General features: G+C 38.1%; 1 protein-coding gene across 1 annotated transcript in view; it reads right to left on the reverse strand.

Annotated features, from left to right (window-relative positions):
- Positions 1-6333: 6333 nt before the first annotated feature.
- Positions 6334-16071, reverse strand: part of LOC149206203 (glycine-rich protein) — a 76903-nt gene continuing 67165 nt past the window's right edge. Inside the window, exons 2-3 of the mRNA XM_089395346.1 lie at positions 6702-6876; positions 6334-6610 (exon numbers count right to left, since the gene is read on the reverse strand). Of these exons, the coding sequence (XP_089251472.1) occupies positions 6517-6610; positions 6702-6876 (269 nt within the window). The 3' untranslated portion in view covers positions 6334-6516. The remainder of the gene's footprint in view (positions 6611-6701; positions 6877-16071) is intronic.

A 16071-nucleotide genomic window follows, 5' to 3' on the forward strand; every position in this document is an offset into this window, starting at 1 on the left:
GCAGAAATTTGTTTGAAATATCAGCAGTCCCGATTTTTTGTAATTTAATTCAATTTTGGCATTTTGTTTGGACGCAGACATGAAATCCAATTTCGATTAATTTGATCAAAGTGATATTGTGAATTGCCCACATACTTTTGTTTATTTTTGGATCTGCGTGTTTCTTCATAGTCACTTCTTATACGGGATTTTCGAACGCATTGTTGTTTGGTGTTTACAATAACTGTCATCTTGCATTAAGTTACGTCTGCAAGCTTGTACAGCATCAGGATTCGCAAACTTGTTCAGCTTCAGAATCCGCAGGCTTGTTCAATGCAATTGCCAGCCAGCGTTGCCAGCCTGCCAGCCAGCGAAGCCAGTGGAAGCCATTATTCGCAAATCTCGTAACCAACTCAAGCAACACAAGGTGTTTCAGCGAGGGGTGGAGCGGATTTGATCTCCTCACCTGGCGGGACCGAGATATGGCCAGTTTCAATTTTCACACGAACAGCCATACGCAAACGATTTTGTAAATGGTGCAAGAATTTCGTTGAATTATATTTCTCAGTCCATTGACACGATGTGCGCTCTATGAATGGTTTAAAGTGTGCCTTTCAAAAAGTAGATTGAAATTCACTTTGTTAAATAGGGATTTGATGAAAAAAATTTAAATGGGATTTAAAAAAAATTAAAGTTAATGGAGTGATAAGGTGGAGTTTTTTTAATGGAGTGATAAGGTGTAATTATACTTTGAAATTTTGTATTTTAGTGAAGAAATAAGGTGCAATTGAAATTTGTAATTTTTGGAGAAATAAGGTTTTTTATATTTTGTAAATTGTAATTTGGAGAGATAAGGAATATTGTATTTTGGAGTAATAGGGGGATTTCAATTGTAATTTTTTGAAGGGATAAGTGTAACTCAAAGTAATTTTACTTTGGGGGGGTAACCTTCTTTCTTCTTCTTTTTTCTTTTTCCTTTTTTTTTTGCAAAAGTTTTGCAAGAGCATCATTGTAAAAGTCAAATTTTGAAAGTTGCCTTGTAATTGTTTGAGAAATTGACTAGAGCCAAGTGCAAAGCTCAGTCATTTTTCTCCTGCTTCAATGACTATACCAGGGTCAAGGCCAAGCCCCGATAGATCGTGTTTTTTGCGTGGTGTGTTGTGTTGTCCATTTTGTCATTTCTGTTCTGATTCTTGGTGCAAAGCTTCAACGCTACAATGTCTAAGTTCTTTAATTTGTTTTCTGATTCCGACAAAATTGAAGGCACAAAATCTTATAAAATATGGCACCATCTTATCGAAAGCACTCTCATTTACAATGAATTATGGCAGGGTATATGTGATGGAGGAATTAAGCCGAATAAACCCACAGATGCAGTTGCACTAGCAAAATGGGAAGTTAAGAATGCCAAAGCCTTAGCTCTTATTAAATCTTCTGTGAATGATGAAATGTATGTCCATATAGAAAATGCTACAGATGCATGGTCTACTTTGAAAGCTTTTAAAGACCTCTTTGATACTCACCCTGAATCAAAGAAAGTTGATCTACAATTAAAATTGTTACAACAAAAATTGACTGAAGGAGGTGATGTTCTTGAATATATCTCAAGACTTAAGAATATTAGGCAGGAAATCATTAATGTTGGTTTTCCAGCAATAGATGATAGTTTTATGGTAACAATTGTAATTGCTGGACTTCCTTCTTCCTACTCGCATTTTTTGGAGACTTTACGATTAACTGGTAAATTAGAGAAATTAAAATTTGATGATCTTTGTGAAATGTTGACCCAACATGATAAAACCTTTGGGAAGAAGAAGAAAGTTGGTGAAGATGTTTTTCTCACAAAGGCCAGCACTAGTAAATCATCAGTAGACAGTTCTCGAGGCAGAGGCAGAGGGAATCAGAATCAAGCAGCACAAAGTCGAGGTCGAAGCCAAAGCAGAGGAAACAACTTTAATAGAGGCAACAGTTCAGGAAGAAGTAATTTTCAAGGTAGAGGAAACAACCAAGGAAGAGGCAATTTTCAAGGACAAGGAAATAATAATCAAGGTAGAGGACAATCTCAACATAGAAGTCAAAGCAAAGGAAGAGGACAATCTTTAGGAAGAGGAAGAGACTTAAGTCAAATTGTGTGTCGAAGATGTAACAAAATTGGCCATTATGCTGAAGATTGTCGAACATCTCTTAATAAAATTCCCAAGTTTCAGCGACATTTAGCGCAATTTGCAAATGATCAAGATGATGATAACTCATAATATGTTTTTACTTCCTCGCCAGCATCACAACTTTCATCCCATCTTAGAAGTGATTATGAAGATGCCTGGATCTTGGATTCAGGGGCAACTCAGCACATGACTTGTCAACGTGATTTTTTCTGGAATTTTCAAGATTGCCAACTTAATTCCATTTTTTTTACTGATGATACAAAACATACTCCTTATGGAAAAGGAGCAGTTAAAGCTTTTCTCCCTGGCATTGGAGAAAAAATGATTTCCAATGTATGGTATGTACCAACTTTTAAGAAAAATTTGCTCTCTTTAGTCATGATTCGACAAGTTGGACATCAGGTGATTATGGAAGATGGTTTTGTCAAGATTAATTCAATCAAACAGAGCTTGAAAACAGTCATGACAGGTTATGAAGATGGAAAACTGTTACAAATGAAAGGGACAGTTATTCCAAGGCATTCTAATTTTGCAGGGGCAGTGACTACAGGTATTTCCCCTGTAAGACTATGGCATGTAAGATATGGACATTTAAATTTTAAGAGTCTTTCTCAATTGTATAAACAAGGAATGGTTAAAGGACTTCCTACTTTCAAAAGGGAAAATGCAAAATGTGAAGCTTGCATTTATGGCAAACAAAGTTGAGAAAGTTTTCCAACAAGTTCTTGGCATGCAAACAGGCGGCTACAACTAGTTCACAGTGATGTTTGTGGACCACTACAAACTTCCTTTGGTGGTTGCAAATATTTCTTACTATTCATTGATGATTTCAGTAGAATGACTTGGGTTTACTTCTTGAAGAACAAGTCAAAAGCATTTGATAAGTTCAAAATTTTTCGCCACCTTGTTGAAAATGAAGTCAAAGAAAAGATAGGTACTCTCAGGATGGATAATGGGGGAGAATTCACTTCAAATGAATTCAAAACTTATTGCAATGAAAATGGCATAAAACGACATCTTACTAATGTTTACACTCCACAGCAAAATGGAGTAGTTGAAAGAATGAATCGCACCTTGTTAGGAATGGCGAGATCCATGTTAACTTTCAAGAGGTTAAGTCCAACATATTGGGCAGAAGCAATACATACAGTTGTCTACTTAAGAAACAGATCTCCAACTGCTTCTTTAGACGGAATCACACCTTATGAAGCTTGGTTTGGTTTCAAACCTCGAGTTAAACATCTTAGAGTTTTTGGGTCAGTATGTTATGCCTTAGTTCCGAAAGAAAAACGAACTAAGCTTGACTCAAGAAGTTTAAAATGCACAATGATTGGCTATTCTGATGAGAAGAAAGGGTATCGTCTTTTGACCAATGGAAAATTCATTGTGAGCAGGGATGTCATTTTTGATGAAACTGAAAGTAAGAGTGCTGAAGAAATTGAAAATCTTCTTCACAAGTTAGAAACTAAGGGAAGTAAAAGAAATGGTAAAATGCAAAGTCAACCAACTTCACCAAATTGGTATGAACTTGATTTTCCTTCCTCTGAGATGAGTCATCCAGTCCATCTACATCAACAACATCATCTAGGTCTTCTAGCAGTTCATCCACATCTCCAAGCAGTAGCAGTTCTTCTGACAGTGATTCTCCACACTCTTCACCTGAACGAAGAACATCAATTTATATTAATCCTCTTTACAATGATGGAGATTTTACAGAAGCACAAACAAGTGAGCACCAACTACCGAAATGGGCAGTTCAACTTTTGAAAGATGTAAATACTAATGAGCAGAAAAAAACAGGCACCAGAAGGGCACATAGAAGTGAAGGAAATTTTGCCTTGATAGCAAATGATTTTACTGAACCTTCCACATACAAAGAAGCAGTAAAACATAAAGAATGACAACACTTGGAAACTTGTTGATTGTCCATCAAATGTTAAACCCATAGGATGCAAATGGGTTTACAGAATTAAGTATAATCAAAAGGGAGAACTTGAAAAGTATAAAGCACGACTTGTCGCAAAAGGTTTTGCGCAGCAGGAAGGCATTGATTATGAGGAAACTTTTGCTCCTACAGCTAAATGGAACACCATCCAATTAACACTTGCATTGGCCGCTTAGAAAGGATGGAAAGTTCATCAAATGGATGTGAAAAGTGCTTTTCTCAACAGGGATTTACAAGAGGAAGTGTATATGACCCAACTACCAGGTTTTGAAATTGAAGGACAAGAACATAAAGTCTGCAAATTGATCAAAGTTTTATATGGATTAAAACAAGCTCCCCGAGCTTGGTATGCAAAGATGGATGAATATCTTAAGAAAGTTGGTTTTCAACGAAGTGAATCTGATGATACTTTGTATGTGCGACAACAGGGAAAATATCTGGTAATTCTTGTTATGTATGTAGATGATTTGATCATTACTAACAACCATGATGAATATTGCACAGGTGAAAAAGGAGTTACATGCAAGTTTTAAAATGACAGATTTGGGATTTATTCACTACTATCTTGGAGTTGAAGTCTTCCAACGTCCACATCATATTTTCATTTCTCAAGGTAAGTATGCAACGGAGGTTCTTCAGCGATTTGGCATGCAGGATTGCAAGCCCGTTCTCACCCCCATGGAGCAAAACTTGAAACTTTCAAAATTTGAAGGGGGGAAAGGTGGACAGTACTACTTACAGACAGTTGATTGGCAACTTGATTTATTTGACAAATACTCGTCCTGATCTATCTTATGCAGTCAGTGTTCTTTCACGCTTTATGCAGGAACCACGAGACAGCCACTGAAATGCAGCCAAAAGTGTTCTTCGATATATCCAAGGAACAAAAGATTTTGGTCTTCTTTACACAAAGACTAAAAATTTTGTACTTGGTGGATATTCCGATGCCGACTTTGCTGGAAGTATTGATGATCGAGCATCAACATCGGGTTATTTAATGAACATGGGGTCAGCAGCAGTATCTTGGAGTTGTAAGAAACAAGCTACAGTGGCCACTTCTTCCGCAGAAGCAGAGTATATTTCAGCGTGGGAAGCAGCATGTGAAATTGTTTGGTTGCGCCGAATTTTGCAGGACTTGGGCATTTCTCAGGCAGAAGCTACATCATTCTTCATTGACAGCCAGTCAGCCATCAAACTTGCCAAGAACCTAGTTTTTCATTCAAAGACAAAGCATGTGGACACCAAGTATCATCATATCAGATCTCTCATTGCCAAAAATGTCCTCAAGCCAGTTTATTGTCCTTCCGAAGATCAGATCTCAGACATTTTCACGAAACCGCTTGGCAAAATAAAATTTACTAATTTCAGGGATGAACTTGGTATCTGTTGTAATGTATCTTTGGATCATAGGGGGGAATGTTAAATGATCCAAAAATACAATCTTACCATAGGTTATAAAATTAGAATAACATAATTATTAATTTAAGATATTAAATTAATCATTATTATTTTAGAATGTTTAATTATTTAAAATTAGTATATTGTTGTAACTAGATATGACTCTCCAAATGTGTCGTATCTTAGGCTCTATTTTAGGAGATTTGTTAGCTAGTTGGTTTGAATAGCATTTATTGTAAATGGACACTTGTTATTTAATAAGTGATCCATAATTAGAGGTAGTTAAGACATGGAGCTTATAAATAGCTCATTGCAAGATGTTTGGATGTCCGGGTGTAAACTCTTGCAAAATTAAATTATGTAATTATTTTTCTGATTAATAAAATTACGTGTCTGAGGACACTTCTGCCATTAGGCTATACATTAAAAGTGGTCCTAAGTAAGGTCGTCTTCTCTTCTGAATCTGCCAATTTCATAAATGCTCTTCTTGCTGAAGAAAGAAGATCATCCATCAAAGCTTCAATCTGATTCCTACAGATGGTTTCTTACAAGCCAGAAGAAAACAAGTGTCACATTTTGGGGACTTGCAATTTTCAAAAACTTCAAATACAAAATTTCAAAAATACTTCTACTACCTGATTTGTTTTCTATTCAGCATTTAAGACCAAAAGTTTAAATTGCTTATAATGAAAAAGAAAAAAACCCGAAGAAACTAACCTGATTTGTTTTGTACTCATGTAAGACTAAGATGGCTACTCTATTATAGAAAAGAAAAAACCACAAGAATCTGAAACAGAGGAAACATTTAAAGACAAACAAAACCATGCAGTATCTTGATTCTCGATGTCATTATAATTAGCATATTTACGATCAAATAACTGAAAATATCATGTACTATTCAAGTTCGCGCATCTATTTATACAGGAATGTTGCACAGTAATTTCTGTCAGATTTGCTTATTTGCATTGGACTTCAGGTGAATTGTGCAATCCATGTTTGTCTTTATGTTAAGAATTGTCACAAGCAAGGTCAACTTCTCCTCTTCTGAATCTCTCTGTCAATCGCATTAATTGCTTTTTTTGTTGAAGAAATGAGATCATCCATCAAGGCTTCAATCTGATTCCTACAGTAGTTTCTGATTCATGTCAGACAAGCCAAAAAAATGAAAACAAAAACATGTCTGGGAATTTGAATAAGTGTCTGGAAGAACTTACTTATAAGAGCCATTTTGTCGCCCTTTACATAGCTTACCAACATTACCGTGTGTACCATTTTCATCGTAAGCCCACCCTCTCCCGACACCATAACCAAATCCTAGTCCCACCCCACATCCAGCACCCATTCCAAATCCAAATTGTACACCTGGAACTCCAATGCCTATACCAGCACCTGTTTTGGATGAAAGGGGCAAAATGTTGTCAATCAAAATGCAAACAAACATAAAATAGAATCCAAGCAATCTACATCGTATGTCATCAGGCACATTCAGAAGCATAATTTGTTTAACTATAATACAACCAAGTCCCTCAAGGAAACTCTCTAGTGCATTTAGCTATATCGGAACTAATAAAAAGCTCCCATTTAGTCGTATATTAATAGAAATGAAATGAAAAACACAAATTTAAGAACTACAAACTTTAATGACATGAGAGGCATTCATATCTCTGCCCATGTACCTGTTCACATGAAATGTTGATAACTAGGAAATTATTTACACATACATTTGTCCCTTGTTTACCCCTATTAGGGTCATTACATACATCATATAGTACCTCCCTTTGAAAAGCTTTCTCCTCGAAGCTTTGTAGTTAAGGATTTTACATATGATAAAAAACATGTAATAGCTTTTCCTCGTTGTTTTGCTCTCTTGCTGCCTCTCAATTATTCATTCATCCATAATTCTTACCAGTGACAACCTTTGATAATGATGTTACATAGTTTCTTTTTTTTTAAATTCCATGAATTGTGGTAAATTCATCAATTTGTTGCAGTTGATCTTTTGATAATATCCTTCCCCATAATGGTTCCTGGATGCCACATTTGACCCTTGCATACCCCCATTAAGTGTTAATATTCAGTACATGGTAAGTACATCTGCAGTGTTAAAATCAAAACCCTAAGCTAGGAATCAAAAACCGATTATTCACCTATCAAAAACTGCTGCTAAAATAATAGATGATTTACAAACACAAAATGTTGAAAACAAAACAGCAGGTTTAATCTGGATTCTGCAGGACTCAATCACATTACTCTCTATTAATTAAAAGCAAGATGTACAATGGAACTAGCTTAAAACTGGTCTAACAACTAGAGTGAAGTACCCCAAATCTCTTCTAAAAAATAAGAGAGAAAAGAAAAATACAATGCATCTGAAATTAATCAGAAACTGATTATTCACCTATTAAAAACTGCTGTCGAAATAATGGTAGATCTACAAACACACAATTTTGAAAACAAAACAGCAGGTTTGATCTGGATTCTGCAGGACTCAATCACATCACTCTCTATTAATTAAAAGAAAGAATACAATGCAACTAGCTCAGAACTTCTATCGTCTAACCACTAGAGTGAAGCACCTAAGTCTCCTTTAAAGAATATGAGTTAAAAGGAAACACAATGCATCTGAATTTTTGATATCCAATGATACACCCACTTTATAAAACCAAACGCTAACCCTAATGAGCTAAAAGTGCACCCTCATGCATGGGTAACACTGCATCAAATAGTGCACTCTACTAAAGAAGATTGAAAGCATGCAATGCACCTCCAAACTGAAGATGCTCTCATGCATGCCCTTCCTTGGAAAGAGTGCATCCTCATGCATGGATAGGGTTTCCCACTGTAGGATTAACTCACTGCATACATGCATGCATGTTTCTTGAAATTTCCAACATAATAAATCTCTAACTTTCTCATGCAATGAACGCAGCCCTTAGATCTACAACTTCTAAAGATGGTGCATGCATGACTCAAAACAGCAATCTGCACAAGAATTGAGGCAAACTTGATTTGTTGGAAGCTTTCCTGCTGAAGGAGAATAACTACAAAGCAACAGGTAAAAATCACACTTAACTCTTTGTGAAAAGAGTGATCTTTACCAAACCAAGTTTTTTTCCTCAAAATTTCAGGCTATCCCTTCGGTAGGGGCTTGGACAAAACATCGATTCAAGAACCATTGGTCCCTTGCAAAATCTGTCCCTGAGGAAGTGGTACTAAATCTCAACATGCTTGTAGCAATCATGAACTATTGGATTCTCAAAGAACCTGATGCAATCTTAATTGTCTACTATGAACACATCCAACATGTAGGTAATCAGGCAACTGTTGTAGCAGGACTTGTGCATCAAATGTCAATACGTAAATTGCATGCTCCCTATTCATGTAACATAATTTCATACCCTCGCTGCACAAAATCCATCCAAGGTCACCCCTAGATACATTTTCACAGTAGACAACAGTCGGCTCCAACATCTCATCAGTGAACTCTGCTTGCAAATCCAAATGGCCTCACAACAAGCAGCTAAAGCTGCCATGTGCTATGTCTCTACTAAACTGAGAGAAACGTTGGTCTCCTTCTTGCTGAACAAGGAAATCACAGATGTGTCCAAGCTAAAACAAAAACAAGAAGTATTCTTCCTAGCACTTACATCCCCCACCCAATTAGTATCGACAAAAGCATGCAGGAATTACTCACCATATCCCACATACCTCATGGCAAAATGAACCCTGTGCCCTTCAAGTATTGGAGCACATGCTTGGCAGCTATCCAATGAATCTGTCAAGGTTCAACCATGAACTGGCTCAAAGTCTCACTGGAAAACATATGTCAGGCCTGGTATTCACAAAATACAAGGGCCCAATCAACAACCTGTACACAGAAGGATCTACCAAATCACAATATAGATCAGCAGGTAATTTCAGATTTGGCCCCTGTTGAGGCTATCAACTACCCCCCAAGTCCTAAGACTTGGGGATCCCTTTGAATTATTTTTAAAGAACCTCATCACTAGCCTTTGCTTTCTTCAGACTTATTCTTTTAACATGTTTAATGATTCCAGAGGATTATGACGTTGTGACTGTCTTGATAATTGAGTGAATGCTTGAATATCAATGTTGTGGTTTTCTTATCCCCCTTATGCTCTTGAATAAATAATTGTTCAATGCTCTGCCTCAAGCTAAACCATGAGCAGTTTTTTTGCCATAATTTGATTTCATCTTTCTCATTTCTTGCATGAGAATGACATTTTGATAATCCTTTGTATTCACTTGTTTGCAGCTTAGTGATTTAGAAGTGATTGAAACCGTTCTAACATGTTTAATGTCGTGTAGTGTACAAGATGCCTAATCAATGTCGTCATAAGGTTGGCCGCGGAGAACCAAATTTATCACCTTCCAACAAATGAGCAGTCTATATAATATTAAAGGGCAAGATGTGAAGATAAGCAAATTGAGAAGTAAGTCAAGTTGCACATCAATGACGTAAGTGGGATGATGATTAAGAAATGCAAAGAGAAACACATGATGCATTCAAGTATTTGATGTTAACGTTGCAATATGTGAAGATAAGCAAATTGAGAAGTCAAGTTGCACATCAATGATGTAAGTGGGATGCTGATCATCGACAAGATATGCTACTAAAAATATGATAAGAAACGCAAAGAGAAACACGTGGTGCATTCAAGTATTTGATGTTAACGTTAAGGTATATTTAACACGTTGAATGCACATATGGATGTCACCAAAATTTCATCCAAATATTGATTGATTTCTTGCTCCAAAAGCTAATGACAAGCATGACAAGATTGAAGAATGGAAGGTAATGTGGGAGAAAGCTTGATACCAAATATCAAGAAAACCATATTAAGCTTCATTAGTGATTATTGATATCCTTTCATATCACTGAAAATCCCCCAAGCCAAATTTTCAAGCATGACAAGTCCCTTGGATGACATTTTCTCGAAAGTGTAATTGATGTCCAGGCCCCAGGGCAACCTTTACCATGATATAGCAGTTTCTTTTACAAGAATTTTGAATCAATTAATGAGGCAGGTCGAAAAGCATACATAATAGATGACAATCATGCATAGAGTTATCAACTTTGACAAAGCAATACTCCATGTGAAGACCGAACTTCAGCCATCAAGCCCTGTATTTACATATTTTAGCAGTCCAGCCAAATTAAATACAGCAATGCCAAAAGAGGTTACTTTGATAGTTTTGTGGTCTACGATCACAATGCAACTGATGGAATTTGACTCTAGTCCCCATAAGTACAAAATAAAATTAAAATTTTTCCTATTAAATAAGTTTTTTTCACTTTGCAAAGGTGTCAAGCAAAAAGCAAAATAGAGCATTTGGCCTGTCATTAGAAAGCTAATTATCTCATCTACACCCTGTTTCTCAAGGATCAATTCTCCCAAGTGAGGTGAGTGAGTTGTGTTGAAGAATCTAAGGCTAATGTAGTTAATGAGATTCTTCTACATAATAACTATTTGTGAGGCATTTTGTCTTTAGATTATTAGCACAATCTTTTGCTTATTATCATTAGTGTGTGTATTTCTTACTTCAACAAATAGCTATCAAAGCAAAGAGACAAGAGCACAAGATATGGCATTCTGCCAGGGCCAAAACCTCTCCCTCTTGGAGAGGAAAACCCGCACAAAATTCTTCTTATAGAGATTCCTATTGACGAACACCAAGACCACACTCCTTGACTTGCTAGGCCACTCCAAGACCAAGACACCAATCCTCTTCTTGTTGTTGAGATCATCATCATCATTGTTGCTTCATGGAGGTCATCATTGTTGCATCTTCACTGAGATATTAATTCTAACAACAAGATCATGAATGTTGCTCCATTGTTGTTGTGATCTTCATTGTTCTGTTACTGAGATCATCTCTTCACTTGAATCAACGCTATAACGATGAGATCTTGCACAGAGATCTTTTTCATAATCAATACTTGTTACTAAGTCTTCATAAAACATAGACTGAGATTATAACTTCATCTAGAATGTATGATGTGCCATAGCGTATTATTGTGAGTTCTATTCATCGTGAATATACCAAGACTGAGTATGCTTTTGTGAGATCATCGAGATTCTTTTCATCGTAGTTAAGCCGAGGCTTTATTATGCCAAGACAGAGATTATATCAGTGATCAAGGTTATGCGTTGTGTAATGTTCCAAGCTTAAACAAATAGTGATATACAAAAGCAAATGCGATTCATATACGGAAAAATTAAACAAACAACAAATGCTCAATACACAACAGAAATGAGAACCAACTGAGCCATTTTATTAATGGAGTGGAGCAATTACAATAGTGCGGAAAATGCACTTAGGCTTGCCTCAAGGGCAAGCTTGACAGAACCCAGGTGTCAAACAGTAATCTTAATGCTGGAAAGAACTGCCCCTCTAATGCTCTGCGTTGTCTCCCAATAACTATAATTGTTGGCTAGAAAGAAGTTGCAAGAAACCCTACCTCCGGTGCTCAGAAAGTGATGAAACTTCAGCCACAAAATCCTTGGCCTAAACCCACAAGAACCTAGAAATGGTTTGGCCCGATTTGGACTTCCCAAAATCGACCCCCAAAGGCAATGTACAATCCCAAGCGATTCTACATTGTCTGCTACAAAGATACGGTTGGAAACCCCACCTCCGGTGCTCAGAAAATTCTGAAACTTTATATTTGGGATCCTTGTCAAAGACCCAGAAAAACACATCAATGGTTTGGCCGTATTTTGTTAAAATTGGAAATTAGGGCCAAACTCCATGTGGGTCATCTTATTTATGGCAGCGAATATTTTTCTTGGATCCCTCTCATCGAGAAGTGTAGGATTGATCTAAAGATCATCCGATTCCGATAAGTATTCATGGAGTTTTGAATTTATTTGTGTTATAAGACAATTCGTCAAGGTCGCCAGCAACCAAATAAACCCCACATGTGCTCAATGTTTTAGTATAAAAGGAGATGACTTGAGAGTCATTTCTCACACACACTTCTATCTTGATTTCTCTCCACTTGTCTTGGGTTTTAGTGGAAGAGAAATCTAGGAGTGGAAGCCCTAGACGTTGGAGGATTAAGGCTGCCCTAGCCGCAGTCAAGAAGAAGAACATTGCCCTAATCTAGAGGACGCAGTCAAGTGAGAAGCCCTAACACTACAAGGAGGATAGCCCTAGTATCTACGCAGTCTAGAAGAAGAAGCCTAAGCACTAACGCTATCAAGATCAAGCCCTAGCCTATACACTAGCCTCTACGCAGTCAAGAAGGAGGTTGCCCTAGACAGCGTAAAGAGTTGTGTGGACAGCGGAGCTTAGCCGCAGTATGAAGGGTCAAAGGGGCAGCGTAGAGGCTGCCCTAGACAGCGTGAAGGGTTGTGGTGACAGCGTGGTGTGAAAGGGCAGTTTTGAGGGTAAGGTTTAGGGTTGTTTCTAGGTATGGTTTAGAGCTGGAAAGGCAAGCAGCCAGGCCGAGGAGAATGGGAACCATACGCTGCTGTTTTGGGCATCATTCCATGGAGGCAGCGGCTACAAGGGAAGAAGCTTGCCAAGGTGGGTCGTAGTCCTTAAGGGGTTGTTTGGCTGGGTGTGTAAGGGCTGCCAGATGCCCTAACCAGTCACCACATAAGCAGCAGTGAAGGCAGCATTGGAACAACAGTGTTGTGGACAGCTAGGCAATGGAGCTTGGTGGAACAAAGATGCATGGACAGCAAGGCTACATAGTGCTGCAAAGATGCATGGACAACAAGGCTACATAGTGCTGCAAAGTCACATGGGACAGCAAGGCTACATAGTGTTGCAAAGTCACATGGGACAGCAGCAAGGTATAGCATGACTGGTAGAGCCAACAGCAAACATGGACAGCACAATGATGGGGCAGCAATGATATAGTGCAGCAATGTTTAATGGGACAGCTGTAAGATGTTGGGACAACAATATGATGAGACAGAACAATGTTGGGACAGCAAGCATGGACAGTAGCAAGCATAGTGTTGCAAGCACATTGGGACAGTTGTATGGTACTTGGTGCAGCAAGTACATGAAGCAGCTATGGTGTAGTAAGCACATGGGTGACAGCATGGTGCAGTAGTGGCACAAGATACAACAGTGCTAAACACTGGGACAGCAGTGCAGCATAAGGTGCAGCAGTATGATGTGTACAGCATGGTCATAAGGTCCAACATTGTGATGATGGGTGTAGCATGGTGCAGCACGGTGAGGTGCAGCATGATGACGAGATGCAGCACAATGATAGGTGAAGGAGTCACCTTGGAGAATCAGTTGAAGCAACATGTCTTCAACTGATCTCATGTATCATCTTCTTAGAGATGATCTATGCTCTTATTTGGATAAGTCAAAGTGTTGACTTCTGTTGTAAATGTACTATCTCTCTCTCTCTCTTGAACTATTGAAGAACATATAAGAAGAATTGATCAAGGGTTTCCCCACATTGGGGTTTGTCCCTGGCTACTGCCACATCTTGTGTCCTCTTGTCTTGGCTTGTCTTCTGCGATTTATGTTTATCTTTTATCTGCAGTTTACTTTAATGCTGATGTGATTGCTAATCTAGAAAAGATATTGAGCTAACTGTGAAAATTGAAATAAATTGCTCTAAGCATAGAACATACCTAAAATTAACAAATTTTGACCTCCCAAATTCGACCTCTTCTATGGCCCACGCCCTCCAAACAGCTCCAGAAATACGGCCTGCAAGGAATGACCACAAAGTCCTCCTCCAAGCTCTGAAATGGAAGCAAACACCACTCCAAATATCTCCTCTAACCTCCACGGCAAAGCTCAGCCTCAAGGACTAATACTCTACCCACCAAATGAGCTCCCACACACTGCCTCTGCGCTAGCCTAGGTAGTGCGAAAGTCACACTGCCAAGCCAGAAGCTCAATCAGCTCCCAAACTCTCCCAGATGCTGACAATCCTCCCTAGCCTCCTCTCCGGAAAATCTCACATCAAATCTCCACTGCTAAGCACCACCAATGAACTTGGCCTCCTCTCCACTGTGTCCCCCAGTAATACGCACAACCTGGAAGGGAATGCTACTGCTAGGAATCACAATGTGATCCTCCTCCTGAAGAAATGAAGAAAACCTTCCTAGGGTGGCACTCGAAGTCCCTCGAAGAAAGGGTGAGCTCTTTGCCTAAAGAACTCGTGCCAAACAGCCAATGACTCGGCTAAGCAGCTCAAGCAACCAAAGAGAAATCGATATACTCCAATAAGATGAATCAATGAGATGAGGAGAGTTGCCTTCCTTATATAGATTTCGTGGAGCACTTTTCCCTCCAATTTGTCCTCCATCGTGGGCCCTCACTTAATCACCATCATGCAAAACTTAACCACCTCCATGCAAATCGAACTAGAGAGTGCATAACTTAACTACAACACAAATAACTTTTCCTAAGTCTGATCTCCTAATAAAATCAAATGAGGTCCACTAGCTCCAAAATTGGCCCCATAATATAAAAATTAATATTGTTCCAAAATGATTTAGGAAGGGACATAACACGTTGACTCAGAAGTAATGTTGAGATTGTATGTCGTGTCAGAGCGTGTGACTAGATAACATGTCGAGAGTGCACTGTGCGATTACTGAAATCAGATACTTCGTTTAGTATGCCAAGAGTGAGTGTGTTCTTCTGACTGCACCGAAATCTTCATTATCTTACCTTTCCGAAGAACAGAGACCTTATGAGATTGCGAGGTCTTAGAATTGTCCTCACTCACTTTGATTTCCATCGAAAGCTGCAAAGATGTCCGAGACTCTGTTCTGTACCCACGAAGAATTACAGAGAAAATTCGAGATATGTTCGAGATATGTTCTCTCACTTTTGCGAAGACTTCATTGGGTATATATATAGCAGTTTGTTCAGTGTGTAAGACGACTTGAACCGTTGCATCCTTTTATCGAGCCAACATGTCATCTATATAAACCTTGAAGCCGACTTCACTGTATTTCACATCTTTTGTTGGCAGTGTTCTTTGTTGGAGGATGGTGATTGTCTTGGAGGACTACATGACACTAGGTTGACTAGTATTCATGCTCACGAAGAGCTCTTTAACATGACTTTGATTCTTTGAATTTCCTAGACCTAAGGAATGAACAAGAAACTCATTCAAATAATTTACAAAAATAATATTTATTTTTCTTGTCAAGTACAAAGAACAAAGTTACACTTACAAATACCAAACCTAGTTACACTTTCTTCAAGAAGTTGCACGTTTATGAAGGTGAAAAACTAGGGGGGGTCTGTCGTCATTAATTTTAATTAATCTTAAGCCTGCATCAAGCAATATGTTTGTTTGTTTTTGGCATGCTTGGGAATATTTGATCAGTTTAGCATCCTGACCATGGAGCTTTGTTGCTAACCTCCCAATAACATCCCGATAAAATCGGCAAATCACAAGCTTTTCAACTTGCCAATTTTGTTGGCCAATTTTTCCAAGAGATTTTCAAATTCCAAAAAGTCATGATTTTATCACAAGTTGAATGAAAGAATCGTGGGGGGTTTTGTGAACCCAGGATTAAATTGTAAAAATCAGGATTAAACCGTAAAAATCAGGATTAAATC

Source organism: Pinus tabuliformis, chromosome 1_2 (assembly GCF_031772625.1).
Source record: "Pinus tabuliformis cultivar Carrire ecotype Pingquan chromosome 1_2, CPIR1, whole genome shotgun sequence".
Lineage (NCBI taxonomy): Eukaryota > Viridiplantae > Streptophyta > Pinopsida > Pinales > Pinaceae > Pinus > Pinus tabuliformis.